The sequence below is a fragment of the Bos mutus genome, chromosome 5 (genome assembly GCF_027580195.1).
Source record: "Bos mutus isolate GX-2022 chromosome 5, NWIPB_WYAK_1.1, whole genome shotgun sequence".
NCBI lineage: Eukaryota > Metazoa > Chordata > Mammalia > Artiodactyla > Bovidae > Bos > Bos mutus.
In genome coordinates, this window is record NC_091621.1 from 107,362,262 (window position 1) to 107,382,440 (window position 20,179).

A 20,179-nucleotide genomic window follows, 5' to 3' on the forward strand; every position below is an offset into this window, starting at 1 on the left:
AGGAGTTGTCTCCAAGGTCCCTTAGGGCAACCTGTACAGGCAACAGGTTGCATACACTACCAAGGAGGCTGCTATCTGCAGCCATTGCACACTGGGCCCCCATGGGGAAAAGAGCACAGTTGGCTTAATTGGCTGCGACTGACCCACATTTCTAAATTGTTTTTACAGGAAGCAGACCACCCCAGCCCCACCCTACCCCACCAAATGAAAACTGCTGCCCACAAGAACCATAGGCCGTTGACTAGCTGAAACCAGAAAATTGATACTTGAAACTTCATCTTGATGCCAACCGATCTGAGAACTGTCCGTGGATCATGCCCCACCCCTTGAAGACTATAAAATTCCTCACTAGCCCCCTCCAGGGTGAATCACACAGTCTTGAGGGCGTTAGCCCAGTGTGGCCCCTTTTGCCTGGCAAAGCAATAAAAGCTACCCTTTTCTACTTCACCCAAAACTCTGTCTCCAAGTTTCTATTACTATTTGGCACTGATGAACAGTGGCTGAGTTTCCACGAGAGCCCTAGTGGACAGTCGGTAAGGGAGCTGACACTCTGGGTGAGCTGAGCGCAGAACAGGAGTGGGAAGTTGTGGAGAGCAGACATTGGAAGAACTGGGTGCACAATTACACGCTCCAAGGAGATCCAGGAGTGAAAGGCACACAGGGGACCTGCTTCAGCCAGGAAGGAGATGAACTGGAACAGCTCTTTAGTTAGGAAGGCTGAGAAAGTTCTGACCTGTTCACTTTCCTTGCCTGGATATTGTACCTCTCTCCACTTTGACTTGAGGTAAAGCAGCAGATAAACTGATCCCAGAGCACCTGGATCACAGCAGCACCAAACATGTGGCCTCTCTCTGCCTCTCCTGCCCCAAAGATAGCCTGACTGATGTCTTCAACTGAGGCGACCAGCTGGTGTAACCAGAACAAGTCCGCCCCCTCTCCCTGAGGAGGCCACCCATCCTGGCTGAGGAACCAGCTGGAGGGAGCCCAGGTAAGTGCCAAGTGACATGTTTTTGGAGAGCCCACACAGGCATCTGAGTGTTTCACTTTATTTCCTGATTCTGTTCCAGTGACGGAGTAAATGGCCCCAGATGAACGGCTGCAGTTGTCACCCATTTCCCCCAAACCACTGTGCCCTGACTTTGTCTTCTCCGGGTCTCAGTTCTCTCTGCTTCTAGGCATCTGGCGGAGGGTCAGTCTCTGATGTGGGACAGGGATACAGACACCTCTCCCAGGCAGCTGACAACAATCATGAGAGGAGAACAGCAAGGAGGTGGGGCCAACCATGGGAGAACCATGCTTCTTGGGCCCAAAAGGGCAAAAATAGACAAGAGCAGAGGTGCTCCTGAGAATGATGGGATGGACTCTAAATTTGGGACCTGAATACCTGAGCTCAGTAGTCACTATACATCAAGGAGGGAACTGTTCCATGGAAAGGGGAAGGAGAGTCATGAAGAGGCACCCCCACCCCCACCCCACGCACCTCCAGACCAAGTGTCTCTGGAGCATTGAAGCAAACCCTCAGAGGGTGGGTGACCACTGCCACGGCCCCTGGCTTTCTCAGGGACCTGCCAGTCACCCAGCACCCTCCCCCATGTCACACTCAGGGCAGCATCTGTGCCAACTGGGCTTAGGCAACTTTCTCCAAAGCTCCTAGGGAAGGGGTAACTCCCTCTGAGTTTGGTGATAAGACTTTGGAGATGGTAAAATCTGGGGTCAAATCCTGATGCTATCAGTGTGGATCCGGGCATGTCATTTAACCTCTCTGATCTAAGTTACTACTGCATTAACACCCCTAGCTATCGTGAGGATTCAATACAGTGCATGTAACATGACTGGTCCTTGGTAGGAACTTAACAAACAGAACAAGTCATTGTCACTGCTCCCACTGTTAATTATTCTCACTGACCCTTACTTGCCTTAAAAGGACAGGGCTGTAGACAGGGTACCTCTCTACTCGGAAGCATGATGCCGTGGCCTCCCATAGCCTGGGTGACCATGTACAGGCCAAAGCTCCAAGATGCAAGAAAGGATACAGCATGTCCTGTAGGGGTGGCTGGGCCAGGGAGGCTCTGGGGGAAAGACTCTCCAAGGAGGCCTGCAGGGTCTGGGCCATGCTGTGGTCAGTCAAGAGGCCCATGCTCTGGACCTGGAGAAAAAAGAGGGTAACAAAGACAGGCTTTCTCAGTGCCCACTCCACACAGGCCCTTTCTGCCCTCCACCCCCTGCACTCCTGACCTCCCATTGGCTATTATGGTTAGAGCTCCCCCTTCCCACCCTGCCCCAAGAGAAGATGGTATAGAGAGTTTGGCATCCCAGTGGCTAAATGGCATCCCCTCCCCACTCACCTGCAGGAAGAAGCCATGCAGTGCCTGGAGTGTGGAGCCAGGGAGGGTAGAGAGGTCGGTCGAAGCTGCGCCTTGCAGAACATGACCCACCTCCTGGGAGAGGATGCTACTGCTCCGGAACCGCACAAACTGGGCCAGGGAGAGAAGCCAAGCATGCAGTGACTCGGCATCTCCTCCATTCACAAACATTTCCTGTGTCCCTGCCATGCCCAGCACTGGGCTGGGGACACAGATTTGAAACGCACGGAACTGTGCCTTCAAGGAGCTCAGCACTGGTACGCACAGGTGGGGTTGTCTTGGGACAGTGAAGTCAGGAGGACTGCGAGTCACTGAGAGCTGGCCCTGAGGGCCCCACAGCCCTGCCTCTCACACTGGACTGCGTGTGGTCACCCCCGCCCGCCACCCTGTGCTTGTGTACCTGCTGCTCTCACCTCCGTGCCCGCTATACTTTCCCTTCTCCTTATCAATTAATCCTTCAAGGTTCGGGCAAAATGTTACCTTCACTACTGAGTGGTTTCTTAATTTTATTAAAGATATATAGGCATTAACTCTCCCTCCCTATGCTAAAGCCTTTGAGTGCGTGGATCACAACTAGCTGTGGAAAATTCTTAAAGAGACGGGAATACCAGATCACCTTAACCTGCCTCCTGAGAAATCTATATGCAGGTCAGGAAGCAACAGTTAGAACCAGACATGGAACAACAGAATGGTTCTAAATTGGGAAAGGAGTACATCAAGGCTGTATATTGTCACCCTGCTTATTTAACTTATATACAGAGTACATCATGAGAAATGCCAGGCTGGGTGAAGCACAAGCTGGAATCAAGATTGCCAGGAGAAATATCAATAACCTCAGATATGCAGATGACAACACCCTTATGGCAGAAAGCGAAGAGGAACAAAAGAGCCTCTTAATGAAAGTGAAAGAGGAGAGTAAAAAAGCTGGTTTAAAATCCAACATTCAAAAAACTAAGATCATGGCATCCGGTCCCATCACTTCATGGCAAATAGATGAGGAAACAATGGAAACAGTGACAGACTTTATTTTCTTGGTCTCCAAAATCACTGCAGATGGTGACTGCAGCCATGAAATTAAAAGATGCTTGCTCCTTCGAAGAAAAGCTATGGCCAACCTAGATAGCATATTCAAAAGCAGAGACATTACTTTGCCAACAAAGGTCTGTCTAAGCTCTGGTTTTTTCAGTAGTCATATATGGATGTGAGAGTTGGACCATAAAGGTTGAGCGCCAAAGAATGATGATTTTGATCTGTGGTGTTGGAGAAGACTCTTGAGAGTCCCTTGGACTGCAAGGAGATCCAAACTAGTGCATCCTAAAGGAAATCAATCCTGAATATTCATTGGAAAGGACTTATACTGAAGGTGAAGCTCCAGTACTTTGGCCATCTGATATGAAGAACTGACTCACTGGAAAAGACCCTGATGCTGGGAAAGATTGAAGGCGGGAGGAGAAGGGGACAACAGAGGACAAGATGGTTGGATGGCATCACTGACTCAATGGACATGAGTTTGAGCAAGCTCTGGGAGATGGTGAAGAACTGGGAAGACTGGCATACTGCTGTCCATGGGGTAGCAAAGAGTCGGGCACAACTGAGTGACTGAACAACAACAGGTATTAACTGTCCCTCCCAGCTCTGACAGAAACAATTACTCTTTTATTGGGACTTCCCTGTTGGCTCAGTGGTAAGAATCTGCCTGCCAATGCAGGGGACACAGGTTCGATCACTGGTCTGGGAAGAGTCCACATGCCACGGAGCAACTAAGCCTGTGTGCCACAACTCCTGAGCCACCACTCTAGAGCCCCCGAGGTGCAACTGTTGAAGCCTGTGTGCCTAGAGCCTGTGCTGTCCTCTGCAACGAGAAGTCACCGCCATGAGAAGCCCATGCACTACAAGGAAGAGTAGCCCCGCTCGCTGCAACTAGAATAAGCCCACGTGCAGCAATGAAGACCCAGCGCAACAGCAACAACAAATTTACTTTTCTCTGGGTTCCCACACCAACCATTGAGTTATTCATTGATCTGTTTCACTATCATTCACAGGCTCACTGCCTTATTGTTTATTCAGTAGATATCCACTGTGTTCTAGGCACTTAGCATTATCTTCTAGTCTTCCATTAATAACATCATATTTTAGGTCTTAGTTTCTTGTCTATCTCCTTCTCTAGACTGAGGGACCCTTAAGAAAGAACAGTTGGCTCACTGACATCTTTGGTAGCTAGCACAGGATCTGGCATGTGGTGGGCAGGCTCTGGTCAATGTTTCATTAGTGACTCAATAAGAAAGAATGCCCAGGTCTTCTGGGCTGAGATGTGGGCATTTAGAGGAATTCTCTAAGCAGGTTTCTTGTAGGGTGAAGGCCCCCCAGCCCCTCTACCTTCTTGGAGGATGACATTCTTCAGACCACAAGACATCCATTCTACACTTACCAGGGTCATAAGTCTCAAGATTTCAGGTTTGAGGAAGGAATTCTCTCCAGCTTCCAAGAGAGTAAACATCAAAAACCGATTCCAGGGCTGGCAGGCCACATGGAGGGCTATAGGAAACACCAGTCACCGTGTTGTTAATGCTGCTTTTCCAAAGACTGTGGAACACTGATAAAGAAAACTCTCCTACTGGCTCAAAAATGGGTTGCTCCTGTGCTCGCTTCGGCAGCACATATACTAAAATTGGAACGATACAGAGAAGATTAGCATGGCCCCTGCGCAAGGATGACACACAAATTCATGAAGCGTTCCATATTTTTTTTGATATTTGGCAAAACTAATACAATTATGTAAAGTTTAAAAATAAAATAAAATTAACCCTTCCTTAAAAAAAAAAAAAAAAATGGGCTGCTCCACTAGAGGCAAGGCATTGGACAAGCTGACTCCAGGGGTTTCTTTTTTTCCTGGGTTTCTATGCAACCATGCTGCCTGGCACAGGGAGACCATATATCCCATTATATATGGGAGGAGCTCTGCCATGCAAGAGCTATGTGGGGAAAGTTGCTTGACATCCCTGAACCTGTGTCCTCATCTGTATGATGGACATAGCAGTGCCCTTGCAGTATTTTTAAAAAGAATTAAACAAGATGAATGTGAATCACGGAGCTCCCTGGTGGCCTGGTGGTTAGGATTCTGGGCTTTCACTGCCATGACTCAGGTTCAATCCCTGGTTGGGGAATTGACATCTCGCAAGCCAAAAAAAATGAAGAGTGTGAATCACAGAACAGGGAATGGGAGTTTGGGGTGGGAGGGTGTCACGGCAGGTGCTGGCTCCCTCCAACCGCCCCCATGGGAACATCAGAGAAGGGGGAGGGTTTGTACCAACGTCTGGGCTCCGGGCATGCACATAGTCAAGCAAGGCCTCCAGGCAGCCAACACAGGCGTGGGACAACAGAGGGTCCTTCTGCAAAGAAACAACAAAACCCGAAGACATACACATCAGATTTCGCTGCCAACCAAGAAAAAACATTTGGTTTTCAAAACAACTGGATTTCAGATTGGGGATGTGGCTCTGTAGAAAATCAAGACGTTTGTTGGTTTCACCTCTCACTCACACACACATCACAGTGTGTATACTGATGATTTACCAACGTTTGACAGACTGTTTTGTTAAAGAAAAGAGTGGGCCCTGGGGCCCCTCAAGCAATTCACAAATTACAGATGCTGTAAGAGCCCTGCAGTTTATCTAAGTCAGCGCTGGTAGGTTTTTTCTTAAAGCAGAACCTTTTACCAAACAAAATTTTATGCTCTAATAAGCACATGAAAAGACCTTATTATCACTAGTCATTAAGGAAATGCAAATTAAAATCACCTTGAGATAACACCACATGCTCACCAATAGCTAATTGTGACTGACAATAAATACTAAGTATTAGCAAAAATGTGAAGCAACTAGAATTCTTGTGCACCCCTGATGGGAAGGCGAAATGGTGCAGCCGCTTTGGAAAATAGTTTGATGGTTTCTTATAGACATACACTTACCATATGTTGTAGGCAGAATTTTAAGATGGTCCCATGACCTTTGCTCCCAGATGTGACTCCTGGGATTAGGTTACATTATATGGCAAAAGGGAGATTGTTTGTGTTGGTCCAATCTGATCACACCAGTTCTCTAAAAGCAGAGTTTTCTTTTTTATTTTCTTTTCTTTTTTCTTTTTATTTTTAAACTTTACAATATTGTATTAGTTTTGCCAAATATCGAAATGAATCCGCCACAGGTATACCCATGTTCCCCATCCTGAACCCTCCTCCCTCCCCCCACCCTCCCTCTGGGTCGTCCCAGTGCACCAGCCCCAAGCATCCAGTATCGTGCATCGAACCTGGACTGGCGACTCGTTTCATACATGATATTATACATGTTTCAATGCTATCCTCCCAAATCTCCCCACCCTCTCCCTCTCCCACAGAGTCCATAAGACTGATCTATACGTCGGTGTCTCTTTTGCTGTCTCGTACACAGGGTTATTGTTACCATCTTTCTAAATTCCATATATATGTTTGTATACTGTATTGGTGTTTTTCTTTCTGGCTTGCTTCACTCTGTATAATAGGTTCCAGTTTCATCCATCTCATTAGAACTGATTCAAATGTATTCTTTTTAATGGCTGAGTAATACTCCATTGTGTATATGTACCATAGCTTTCTTATCCATTCATCTGCTGATGGGCATCTAGGTTGCTTCCATGTCTTGGCTATTATAAACAGTGCTGCGATGAACATTGGGGTACACGTGTCTCTTTCCCTTCTGGTTTCCTCAGTGTGTATGCCCAGCAGTGGGATTGCTGGATCATAAGGCAGTTCTATTTCTAGTTTTTTAAGGAATCTCCATACTGTTCTCCATAGGGGCTGTACTAGTTTGCATTCCCACCAACAGTGTAAGAGAGTTCCCTTTTCTCCACACCCTCTCCAGCATTTATTGCTTGTAGACTTTTGGATCGCAGCCATTCTGACTGGCGTGAAATGGTACCTCATAGTGGTTTTGATTTGCATTTCTCTGATAATGAGTGATGTTGAGCATCTTTTCATGTGTTTGTTAGCCATCTGTATGTCTTCTTTGGAGAAATGTCTCTTTAGTTCTTTGGCCCATTTTTTGATTGGGTCATTTATTTTTCTGGAGTTGAGCTGTAGGAGTTGCTTGTATATTTTTGAGATTAGTTGTTTGTCCGTTGCTTCATTTGCTATTATTTTCTCCCATTCTGAAGGCTGCCTTTTCACCTTGCTAATAGTTTCCTTTGTTGTGCAGAAGCTTTTAAGTTTAATTAGGTCCCATTTGTTTATTTTTGCTTTTATTTCCAATATTCTGGGAGGTGGGTAAAAGCAGAGTTTTCTTTGGCTAGTGGCAGAAGAACCAGAGAGACTGGAAGTGTGAGAAGGACTCAACATGCATTGGCTGGTTAGAGGATAGAGGGGCCATGTAAGACAGAATAGGGACAACCTTAAAGAGATGAAAGAGCACCCCCTACACCAAACTGAGAAAGAAGTGTTTCTTTCCTTGATCTCCCAGATAAGCACCCAGCCTGAGCAATAACTTGATTTCAGCCTTGTGAGACTCTTAAGTGAAGAACCTGGTTAAGCCCACCCAGACTTCCAACATAAAGAATTGTCAGATAACGAGTGCGTGCTGTGTTAAGCAATTACGTTTGTGGTATGTAGATACACAGCAACAGAAAACTAATATGTCATTTGACCCAGCAATCCCACTCCTAGGTATTTTACCCAAGAGAAGTAAAAATGGATATTCACACAAAGACTTGTACTTCAGTCTTTATTCATAACAACCAAAAGTCTGGAAGTCCCAAATAGGTATCAGTGGTGTAAGTCGCTCAGTCATGTCCAACTCTTTGTGGGCCCGTGGACTGCAGCCCGCTAGGCTCCTCCATCCATGGAATTTTCCAGGCAAGAATACTGAAGTAGGTTGCTATTTCCTTCTCCAGGGGATCTTCCCGACCCAGAGATCGAGCCCAGGTCGCCCACATTGCAGCCAGACTCTACCATATAAGCCACTAGGGAAGCAGTAGGTAAATGGATAAACAAATTGTGGTATAGCCACATATTAGGCCACTACTCACCAATATATAGAAATGAAGTACTGATACAACAGTATGAATGAATTTCAAAAGCATTAAGCTAAGTTGAAGCAGACAGACACACAAGGCAACATAATGTATGATTTCATTTACATGGAATTCTAGAAATGGTACAACTGTAGTGCCAGAAAGCAGATCAGTGTTTGCCCAGGGTCGGGGATGGGGAGGGGACTGATTACAGAGCAATACACGGGAGCTTTCTGTGGTGCTGGAAACCTATACCATGATTGTGGTGGTCTTCACAGAACTGTATAGATTTGTCAAAACTCATCTAATTACACTTAAATCAGTGAATTTTACTACATGTAAGTTATATCTCAATAAGACTGATTTTTTTTTAATGTAACACACCAACAAAAAAATCCTATGTTCTCCTCATGCTGTCCTGTGGAACACAGCAACCTGGAGGTTAAGTTATGAGGCAGATCTGGGTTTGAATACTTGCTTGGCTACTTACCATCTGCAGGATCCTGGCCAAGGTTACTTACTTTTGCTAAGTGGGGATAAAAAGATTCCTTGGGTTGCTAAAAGGGTTTGATGAGATATGGGTACAGAGTATCTAACGAGTGCTAAGCACTGAGTTAGCACAAAAAAGTGGTGAATATCTTAATGAAATGCATAACAGGGGATACATTCTCCCTAACAACCCCTAAGTCTAGGCCTTGTGTCCTTTCTCCTTCTCCAATCAAAATTTAACTCTTAACCAGTTAAGAGTTGGGCACTTCCAACTTTTTCCCAGGTACTCAATATTGGCCAGTTTTTGCTTGTCCAGGATCCATTCCTCCTTCTTCTGAGAACAATTTTATTTTGCAGAAACACTCCTCTCTTATGTTCAGTCCATGTGAGTTACGGAGAGCTGACCATATGCACCATCCTTCAGGAGAGGCACTGCTGCTAAGTCACTTCAGTCGTGTCCGACTCTGTGCAACCCCATAGACAGCAGCCCACCAGGCTCCCCCGTCCCTGGGATTCTCCAGGCAAGAACACTGGAGTGGGTTGCCATTTCCTTCTCCAATGCATGAGAGTGAAAACTGAAAGTGAAGTCGCTCAGTCGTGTCTGACCCTCAGCGACCCCGTGGACTGCAGCCCCCCAGGTTCCTCCGTCCATGGGATTTTCCAGGCAAGAGTACTGGAGTGGGGTGCCACTGCCTTCTCCACAGGACAGGCACAAGCCAGGCCAATCAGAGCACCCCATGTTTCAAGCAGAGTGACTAGCACATTACCAAGCCAGGCTCATGAGACTCAATTCTGGGGGCTACTGAGAAAGAGAAACTTTCTTTCTGCCAGAAGGATATAGGCCAAGAGCTGCTCTAGGTTATCCTGCCATCCCATGAGAAGAAAGCTGAGAGAAATGCAGAGCCAGGAGACAGAGAGATAGAGCTCTGATGACACTGTCTGAGCCTCTGGGATCCCAGATGTGCCTAAAGCCAGTTTTGGCCCCTGGACTTCTCAGTTATGAGACAATTTTGAGTTTTGTTTCTGTCACTGTAACTTTAAAACCAATCAATCTACTCTCCAGGCCTTGGTGGGAATACCAGGATCTTGACAGGCAGTTACCCCTTCCTGCCGTCATCCTGGGAGAAGCAGGCTCCACTGCCAGGGTCCCACTTGACAAGGGCCTTACCTGCACCAGGAGGTTCTGCAGTCCGATGACCAGGGACAGCACTTGTGATGTTCCCAGTGGAGCTAGGACAGTGTCCTCAGGGGCTGGCGGTGACTGGGCCCCTGAGGGCCGTAGGGCAACCAGGGCAGAGGAGAAGTTTTGTTGCAGGGCTGTCCGCAGGAAGCGTAAGATGGCAGCTGAAAGTAGGAAACTCCTTACACCCAGTTCCTGTCTCATTCCCCACCTCCCTGTGCCCAGCTCTGTTACAGGGGGAAGACCATGGAGATATAGTGCGGTGACCACAGGCTGGTCTCGGGGGCGGGGTGGTCCCATCTCAGGATCTAGGGGAAAGGTTTTTCTTCTCCCTGCTGGAGGCCCTGGGCCCCACACCTGACAGCAGTGCAGCCTTTTTCTTCGGGACGCTGAGGGCCTTCAGTACTTGGTCCAGTTCCACGGACAATGTCTGATGAACCTGGCAGAGCATGGGGTAAAGGCATAACCCCACTTTCTGGGAGCCTGGGGAGAAAATAACCTGCCACAATATCTCATACACATACCCAGAAGGACAGAAAAGGCCACATAGGGTCTTGTGAACCTCACCTGGATTTAGGAGCTTGAGGAGGAAAATCAAGCCCAGACCTGGAGAACTCTGCTTCTCCCAAATTTCCCCCATCCTCAGAAAGCATCTGCACCAGGGAGGAACTGATCCTGGCATTATCTGTAGGTCCATCTCTATCTCAGCCCACCATCCACCTAACTCAGACCTGGAGTCAGATGGCCCAGATTCAAAATCCTGGCTCTGCCACTTGCCACGGCTGTGGACAAGTCACTGCCCTGAACCTCTCTCAGCCTGTCTTACGTCCTTCACCTGTGAAACAGGAACAGTACCACCTGCTTTCACTCCTGCCAGAGCCATTGTGAAGAACAGCTGAGGATCAGCGCTGTGAATGAGCTCTTTGACGTCAAAGCAGTGACCAAACTGAGGGGTTAGTTTAGGCAACAGGCTCAAAGCTGTGAGTGTGCTCTGCTCTCCTAACCCAGAACATGAGCTGCCTTCAGGCAGCTTCTCCTCCACTTGGATCTATCACAGTTTTCCACAAAGCAATTCCTCAAAAATGCTTGGTGGCTGGTGGAATTGGAAGGTTCTAGGCAGAAGAACCAACTTGTATAAAGATATTGAGATGCCATACTAATCTGTTAGTAGAGGAAGCTGTGTGCAAGTTCTGTGCTATCTGCTCAATTTTTTGGTAAATCTAAAGCCGTCCAAAAAATAACAGCTACTAAAAATCAACCAGAATCAAACAAAACAAGGTATGGAGATGTGAAAGAGCACAGTGAACTGGGAAAAGAGCAAGCACGTGCTCTGAAGAGGAGGGCAGAATGACAGGAAGTAAGGCTGCAGAGGGGCCTAGTAGGAAGGGTCTCAGCAGCCACAAAGAGAACAGAAAGGTGCTGAAGGAGAGTGGCCAGAGGGCAAGAGTGGATAGACAGTGCCATGGGGATAGAGAGGCAGGGGGACGGAGAGGCTGGGGCCAGCAGATTGTCAACAGGCCACCTTGGTGGTGAGGATAAATGATCAGGCCTGAACGAGGGCAGAGGGGAGGACTTGGAGGAGAGGCAGTTAGGTGATTGGCTGGGTGTGAGCTGAGGGCCAGGGCAGAACTGATGACATGGTGCAGGCTTCCATCCAGGCAGGTGACTGCAGGGGCAGGGGTGGGCCCAACAGAGAAAAGCAGGAGAGGTTCCTATCCCAAGTTGACCCCACTGGAAACTACCTGAGGATCTGCTATACTGTAGATCTGCCAGTTTACTGAAAGTCTAGAAGCCAAAATTTTAAGACTCACTTCAATTCTATACCAGTGAGTGTTTGCCTGGCATTAGGTTGGCACAGAACTGGGCACAGTGAGGGTACCTCAAGGGCTAGGCAATGGTTTACGTCCACCAGGCGTAGCCAGCCTTAGGGTAAACACTCAAAAGTGGGGCAGCCCACAGAGGAGCCCATGCAGGGCACAAGGATGCCAAGGTCATACAAGGGGGAGGAGCTGAGAGGAAAGGAGGTGCTGTGGGTAAGTCCATGGCGCCGCCATTCCCTGCATCGCCTTCTCCAACAGTCACGTGACAGCTCCCATGTGTATGGCACGTCACAGCTTACCACCTACCACTTCAAGATCACGGGCTGGATTCTGCCTTCCCATTCAGCTGGACAGTCCACTCCCTACACCCTGCAATGCGATACCTCACCACTCTTCAAATACATAAATCATGTCTTAAACTTGCACAGCTTCAGGCCTGTGCTTATCTCATTCTCTTTGCCTAGCATGCTCTTCCCTTTGCCTGGCACAAAATACTTACCTTTCAAGGCTTTGCTTAAAGATTACAACACAAGTTCCCCAAGTGTGGGGTGTTTACTGTATTCATTTTTTATTCCTCTGTTCCTAAAGTACTGCCTGGCATGTAGGTGATCCACGTGTGCTAAATGGATCAATGTAAATCAACCTGACAACAGCCTTGCATGTTACTTTCCTGTTTTGTAGGCAAGAAAACTGAAGCTCAAAGAGGTAAATACTTTACTAAGGTTACATAGGTAATAAGCCACAGAGCTGAGACCAGAACTCGGATCTTCATTGTTCCTTTGAGTGACACCCATGACCCAAAGCTACAGGGGTTAGAAACTAACCTGAAGACTGCCTTTGTGCTGCTGGGCAGAGAAGGAGGCAGTGAGCAGCCAGGCGGAGCAGAGGAGCCCGGTCCTGGGAGAGTCCTCCTCAGCCCAGGTCAGTGCCAGCATCTTCTCCAGAAGCTCTATCAGGGCCGTGCTGCTCAGAAGCACTGCAGCGGCTGCAGAGGGTTGGGAAGAGCAGGTAGTGCTCAATTAGTACCCAGAAGGTGCTCCACATATGCTCTGTGAATGAACAAAAGGGTCACCTGGGAGGCTCTAAGGGTCCGAGCTTCGTTTTGGAAGCAAAGGTTATCAGAACCAGAAAGGACCTTATGACCATCCGTTCCAGCCACACACACCTTTATTTTTTTTTTTTAAGATGGAAGAACAGGGCAGCAAGAGCCACAGGCACTGCCCAGCACCCTCCCTTCCTCTTCACTTTGCCAGCTCGGGCCCAAGTACCTCTTCTCTGACTACCCAGTGTGGTCTGGTGAAGGCTGCAGTACAGGAAGTTGAAGGAGGGCTGAAGGATATCCGAGTCAGTGGGGCTGCATGTCCCACACAGCTTGCTCACTGCAAGAGATCAGAGTCCTCGGGAGCCCCAGTGCTTAGCACTCACACTTCTTATAGCTAATGCCCCTCAACCGGCTAATTTCAGATGTCAGTCTTGGGGATCAAGAACAAACCAAGTGTCCCTGATGTTACTGCCAATGGAAAGAAGCAGTGACAAACCCAAAGACATGTTCACACTCTCCATCAGAACAAACATCAGGCAAGCACCCCCAGGTGCATGTACAAATAGACTGCACAAGTTTAGGAAGTCAAAAGGCAGCCTCTGACAGCACTTGTGCCAACCAGACTCCAGGTTGCAGAGTCTGCAGAGGTTATGTAGGCCAACTTGCCACCATCAGCAGAAAGACGATCAAGTCTCTGAATTCTTCCAGCAACAGGCACTCACCACCTTCCCAGGGGAGGTCTGTAGCTATCGATGTGCAGTTCCCTAAACTTGCCACATTCTCTCTCTCATACCACCTCCATCTAGCTAACACCTTTCCTCCGATTCAGCAATCAAGATTCAGCTCAAAGTTCACCTCCCTCATGAATTCTCCCTTAATCTCTCAAAGCAAGGTTAAATGCCTCCTCTACTCCGCCTGCCTCATCAGAGTGGTTACAACACTGTGGGGTAGACATCTACAGAGCACAACCCTTTCCTCCTGGGAATTACCAGACCTTGCTCCCCTGCCCCCTCCATCCTAGATATAAACCTACCTAAGTCTCCATTCACTTTTTTGGCAGCCATATCACACTTGACTTTACATGGCTCATGATCAACCAGACAACCAGGCCCCTCCCAACCATAGCCCCACCCTTGAACCACAGTCTTCTACTCTCAATGCTCTCAAATAAAACTATTCAAGAGTTATATGTAAATATATACTCATTTCACATATATGTTTCAGTCTTTTATGTCTTCCTATTAGAGGCCCTTTTGACAGCTGTTTTTGTCACACACAAACCTCCCTCCTGGCTGAGTGCCGCCTGATAAGACAGGCAGGCAATGACCAGCACCAGGCCAGGCTGGACACTGATCTTCTCATGAGGAGATCTGGGCTCCAGGCAGGGAAAAACCATACTACCCTGTGGCCAGAGGACACGACACTCCACAGGGACTGGAGACACATCATTTTTCCTAATAATTTCAAGCTTTCCTCAACAAATCTTCCTGAGGGTGCTGCCTATGAACTGGTGGCTGCATCAGCGAGCAATAAAAGATCCTAATAAGCTTTGGGGTAAGGGGAGAAAAAAGGCCTAGAGATCTGTGAACTGGATCATCAGATCCTGAGTCAGCTGCAGGGTGAGGTGGAGAACAAAGCTTGTGCCAGGAAAAATGAAGGATACACAGACAGTACCCACTGAAGGCCTACTCTGTGCCAAGCACCTTGTGGCATTCTACATTTAAAGTTACTCCTTACATCAACCCTAAAACAGTACACACTGTTATCTTACTTCTGAGGAACCAAAGGCTCACAAAGGCTAGAGGTTGCCCAAGGTTGCATACCTAGTGACTAAGCTGAGAACAAAATCAGGCCTTCTTGATTCTGGAGCTTGTCGCAGTGATTTGTTTTGGTTTTTGTTTTCCTAACATTCCCAGAGAACGAGCAGAAGATCTGGAAGGTCCTTTATCAAGAAGCCCATAGGCAATCAACCAGTCAGAGGACTGTGCGTTAGTTGATTACATACCCTGCAACCTTCCTCCCTCACGTTGCCTTTAAAAATGCTATGTTGAAATCCTTCGGGGAGTCTGGGGTTGTGGGGGGCATGAGTCCCCATTCTTGCATGGCCCTGCAATAAACCTTCTCACTCAAAAAAAGAGAGAGAAGCCCACAGGAATAGACTGACCCACCAGCTTCTTCCAAAAGGTGAAAGGGTGGAAGAAAGGAGCAAGGCCAGTGCTATGAGGGCCGACCCACAGCCTACCCAGCCCTGGGCCCTCAGGCACTGTTCCAAGCAACCAGAGCACCTTGGTGAAGCAGCTTCACGGCCATGCTGTCCAGTTCTTGCTCTGACTCGTTCCTCAGCTGCACTAAGGAGAGGAGGTTCAACAGCAAAGGCAAGTTCCCAGAGGCTGTTAGGAACAAGGAGAGCTGGTCAGGGGAACTTACAGACAGATCACCACCACCACCCAACCAGCAGTAAATAGTTCATTGGGCTTTACCCCTATTTCCTGTCTTCTTTATTTGGAAAAGGGGCAACTGACAGACTGAGTGCCAACTCTGGGTTGGGTAAGAGAATTCATTATCTCACTTAATCCTCTTTAAAATCATGGGAAGCAGGGACTGTCATTTCTATTTTATAGTTAAGAAAACTGAGGCCCAGAGAGGCTAAATGACATCTCCCAGGTCCCACAGCCACTGGCAGGGCCAGGACTTGAACTCAAATCTGAATCCAAAGCTCAAAGTCTTTCCACTATGGGTTTCCAAGAAATCTCATGATTCTTTTTTTTTTTCTCATGATTCTTAAACACTATTATCAGTTAGTTGTGGCTTCTCCTTCCCTGAAAAGGAAGGATTCAGCTCCTCCAGATCCCCTTAGCAGAAGATATTAAGAAGAGGTGGCACAGAGAAGAGAATACACAGAAGAACTATACAAAAAAGATCTTCACGGCCCAGATAATCACGATGGTGTGATCACTCATCTAGAGCCAGACATCCTGGAATGTGAAGTCAAGTGGGCCTTAGGAAGCATCACTACAAACAAAGCTAGTGGATGGGGATGGAATTCCAGTTGAGCTATTTCAAATCCTAAAAGATGATGCTGTGAAAGTGCTTCAGTCAATATGTCAGCAAATTTGGAAAACTCAGCAGTGGCCACAGGACTCGAAAAGGTCAGTTTTCATTCCAATCCCAAAGAAAGGCAATGCCAAAGAACGCTCAAACTACTGCACAATTGCACTCATCTCATACAGTAATAAAGTAATGTTCAAAATTCTCCAAGCCAGGCTTCAGCAATACATGAACCGTGAACTTCCAGATGTTCAAGCTGGTTTTAGAAAAGGCAGAGGAACCAGAGATCAAATTGCCAATAACCACTGGATCATCGAAAAAGCAAGAGTTCCAGAAAAACATCTATTTCTGCTTTATTGACTATGCCAACGCCTTTGACTGTGTGGATCACAGTAAACTGTGGAAAATTCTGGAAGAGATGGGAATACCAGACCACTTGACCTGCCTCTTGAGATAACTGTATGCAGGTTAGGAAGCAACAGTTAGAACTGGACATGAACAACAGACTGGTTCCAAATAGGAAAAGGAGTATGTCAAAGCTGTATATTGTCACCCTGTTTATTTAACTTCTATGCAGAATACATATCATGTGAAATGCCAGACTGGATGAAGCACAAGCTGGAATCAAGATTGCTGGGAGAAATATCAATAACCTCAGATATGCAGATGACACCAATCTTATGGCAGAAAGTGAAGAAGAACTAAAGAGCCTCTTGATGAAAGTGAAAGAAGAGAGTGAAAAAGTTGGCTTAAAGCTCAACATTCAGAAAACTAAGATCATGGCATCTGGTCCCATCACTTCACAGCAAGTAGATGGGGAAACAGTGGAAACAGTGTCAGTCTTTATTTTTTTGGACTCCAAAATCACTGCAGATGGTGACTGCAGCCATGAAATTAAAAGACTCTTACTCCTTGGAAGGAAAGTTATGACCAACCTAGACAGTATATTAAAAAGCAGAGACATTACTTTGCCAACAAAAGTCCGTCTAGTCAAGGCTATGGTTTTTCCAATAGTCATGTATGGATGCAAGAGTTGGACTATAAAGAAAGCTGAGCGCAGAAGAATTGATGCTTTTGAACTGTGGTGTTGGAGAAGACTCTTGAGAGTCCCTTGGACTGCAAGGAGATCCAACCAGTCCATACTAAAGGAGATCAGTCCTGGGTGTTTACTGGAAGGACTGATGTTGAAGCTGAAACTCCAGTACTTTGGCCACCTGATGTGAAGAGCTGACTCATTGGAAAAGACCCTGATGCTGGGAAAGATTGAGGGCAGGAGGAGAAGGGGACAACAGAGGATGAGATGGTTGGATGGCATCACCAACTCAATGGACATGAGTTTGGGTAAACTCCAGGAGTTGGTGATAGACAGGGAGGCCTGGCATGCTGTGGTTCATGCGGTTGCAAAGAGTCGGACACGACTGAGCGACTGAACTGAACTGAACTGAGATCCCCTTAAACATGCCTCCAAAACCCCGTCCTCAACAGAAATGAACCAAATGAGCCATAGTTCTCCACCCACTTCCTCTTAATTGCTTGAAAATTTAAAAGTTCAACTTTCTAAGAGTAGGAAAAAAAACAGACTAATCCCAGCCTTTCACACTATACCAAATATCAAGCTTCTGTGACTCCAGGGAGTCCCATTCCGGATTTGGAAACCATCCTTTTAGATCTCACCAGGAGCTCCAATCCATCACAGATCCGCCCCCTCCCTTGCCCCTGCTGGCTGTTGCTGCATCCTACACCTCCCCAACATTTACCGCTTCTTTCTTCCCAACTAGGGGCTGCCATTCTTGTGACAAATAGCTCTGAGCACATGCTTCGCAGGGTGGGGATAGGCATGCATGCATCAAACACACCCACCCATGCAGACATGAAACATAAGCACACTCAAACCACAGACACACACACAGACACACACACACAAGTATGTTGAGTACCCACTCTCCCACAAGAGGAAGGAGATAAAAATTTCTCGCTTAATGCCCCATTGGCCGGACTTTTCTTTTGCAGAGAAAACTCCAATTCTCTCTCCCTGAGCAGACCTCATCACAGTAGAGATGCCCTCTCCTGCATGACCTTCCCTCAGGTCTAAACATGCCTCCAGCAGCTACAGGCTGACCTCCTGAGGGGGAGGACCCATGCTCCACCAGCAGATGCTGTAGGATCATCAGGAAGTGGCCTCGGATGAGACCGCCCACTTGGACATCTTCATTCCTCCTCAGAAAGGTCTTCAGGACGATCAGTACCTTGCGGGCTATGTCCATGGGACTGGAACAGATGAGGTCCTGAGCAGGAGAGAAGGAAGCCAGAGCTCAGAGGGCATTATAGTTGGGGACAGTTGAGCAGTGAAGAAGAGGGGCTGGAGAAGGGCCCCAAATGATGCTGTCACAGAACCTGGGGAAGGAAGCACTTACTCAGGACCTACCATACATCATCCTGTCAAACAAGTCCATCCTAAATGGAAAAAAACAGAGGCTCAGAGAGATTGTGTGATGTGCCAAAGCCCACATAAACTAGTAAGTGGCACAATTAGGATTTGAATCCCTGGTGGCTCAGATGGTAAAGAATCTGCCTACAATGCAGAAGACGCTGGGTCAGGAAGATCCCCTGGAGAAGGGAATGGCTACCCACTTCAGTATCATTGCCTGGAGAATCCAATGGACAGAGGAACTTGACAGGCTACAGTCCCAAGGATAGGACTTGGATCACAAAGAGTCAGACATGACTGAGTGACTAACATACTCCCAACTCCAAGCCCAGAGATCTTTCTACTAAGGGGGTGGGGGTGGAGATGTCACAGGGCAAGCACAGGATGGGTTAGGACAGATTCAGGACACAGGAAGAGAAGCAAGGACCAGATCAGGCCCCGTCTCCACCATGGCATCTGGCTATTTCTGCCCCAAGGAGTAAAGGCCTTGGTTTCAGAAGGCTGGAAAGAACATTGCTTTTTATTTGCTTTCAGAGTTAATAAGTATATGTTAAAGGGGAAGTCAGCAAAAGCTACACCAGAGACTATCCCATTGAGAGTTCCTGTCACCTTCCAGCTCAAACAGGCCAATTCCTTTTGAAAGGGCAGAGGGGGCTGGGTGCCACGAAACCAGTGTCACACACAGACTCCTAGCTCCTGACACACAGAACCATGATTACAGGCTACCGGCCAGACAAACCCAGATGTGCTGATCACTGGGTAGCACGGGGGTGTCTGTGCTTGGCTCTCTAAAAACCCCCACAGCTGCCAGAGAAACAACTATAATACTGATGAAATAATTCATATTTTATGGTACAATGAGAAACATTTAAACATAAAATTTTTCTTTGCTAGCTTGGGCCTCTTCCTCCCCTTTTAGTGTGTATTGTGCATCTGAATTAACCAGACCTCTTTAGGAGACAACATTCTTTCTCAATCTCATCAAGGGTCACAACTCGTAAGTCTTTAGGGGATAACTTCCTTCCTAACTCTGCAAGGGACCATGATGACCTGTGATCCACTACTACCTTTGTATGTATAGATTTAAATTGTGTAAATGATCAATAATATGTCATTTAACCATTTGTCTCAAAAACTTAAATCACTGTGCTTTGACCTCTTATGGGCAGGACAGTCCTCGGAGCTTTTTATTTTACTTTCTTAATTTATCTTTTTGGCCACACCACATGGTTTTCAAGATCTTAGTTCCTGGACCAGGCATGGAACCTGTGCTCCCTACAGTGGAAGCCGAGTCCTAACCACTGGACTGCCAGGGAATTCCCCTCAGAGATTTCTGAAAGACTGTCTAGCAGATTATAATTCTTGGGTTGGCTCAAATAAATTTGCCATTTCCTTCTGAGACAGACTGTTGATTAATTTTTATTGACAACATCAATAGCAATCACTCAATCAGGACCTAATAATGTCAGGTATTGTTCTGTGTTTAAACTGTAGTTACATGTTTATACATTATCTGTATCTTCATAACTCTTCCTAGTAGGTGTCACTCCAGTTATTCAAAGCAGCAAACTGGGACAGATTAACTAGTTTGCCAGTCAAGAAAGCAGGGGCATTATAAATTCTATAGCCACTATGATTTAAGGAAGGGCAGGGATGAGGTTGGCTTCATCTTTGTTACCTTGTAGGGATTTGGTTGGGAAGATCCCCTGGAGTAGGAAATGGCAACCCACTCCAGTATTACTGTCTAGAAAATTCCACGGACAGAGGAGC

General features: G+C 47.1%; 1 protein-coding gene and 2 non-coding genes across 3 annotated transcripts in view; 1 reads left to right on the forward strand and 2 right to left on the reverse strand.

The window, feature by feature from the left end:
* Nucleotides 1-3: 3 nt before the first annotated feature.
* Nucleotides 4-138, reverse strand: LOC138988035 (small nucleolar RNA SNORA70). The gene has a single exon (XR_011464379.1). It is a non-coding gene; the product is annotated as a small nucleolar RNA SNORA70 (small nucleolar RNA).
* A 1,052-nt stretch (nucleotides 139-1,190) lies between these two features.
* Nucleotides 1,191-20,179, reverse strand: part of MEI1 (meiotic double-stranded break formation protein 1) — a 57,114-nt gene continuing 38,125 nt past the window's right edge. Inside the window, exons 21-31 of the mRNA XM_005909442.3 lie at nucleotides 18,101-18,266; nucleotides 15,219-15,323; nucleotides 13,160-13,270; nucleotides 12,716-12,876; nucleotides 10,429-10,510; nucleotides 10,060-10,235; nucleotides 5,671-5,752; nucleotides 4,792-4,898; nucleotides 2,346-2,474; nucleotides 2,034-2,146; nucleotides 1,191-1,236 (exon numbers count right to left, since the gene is read on the reverse strand). Coding sequence (XP_005909504.1) covers nucleotides 1,191-1,236; nucleotides 2,034-2,146; nucleotides 2,346-2,474; nucleotides 4,792-4,898; nucleotides 5,671-5,752; nucleotides 10,060-10,235; nucleotides 10,429-10,510; nucleotides 12,716-12,876; nucleotides 13,160-13,270; nucleotides 15,219-15,323; nucleotides 18,101-18,266 — 1,278 coding nt within the window. The remainder of the gene's footprint in view (nucleotides 1,237-2,033; nucleotides 2,147-2,345; nucleotides 2,475-4,791; nucleotides 4,899-5,670; nucleotides 5,753-10,059; nucleotides 10,236-10,428; nucleotides 10,511-12,715; nucleotides 12,877-13,159; nucleotides 13,271-15,218; nucleotides 15,324-18,100; nucleotides 18,267-20,179) is intronic.
* LOC138988073 (U6 spliceosomal RNA) lies at nucleotides 5,002-5,108 on the forward strand. The gene has a single exon (XR_011464410.1). It is a non-coding gene; the product is annotated as a U6 spliceosomal RNA (small nuclear RNA).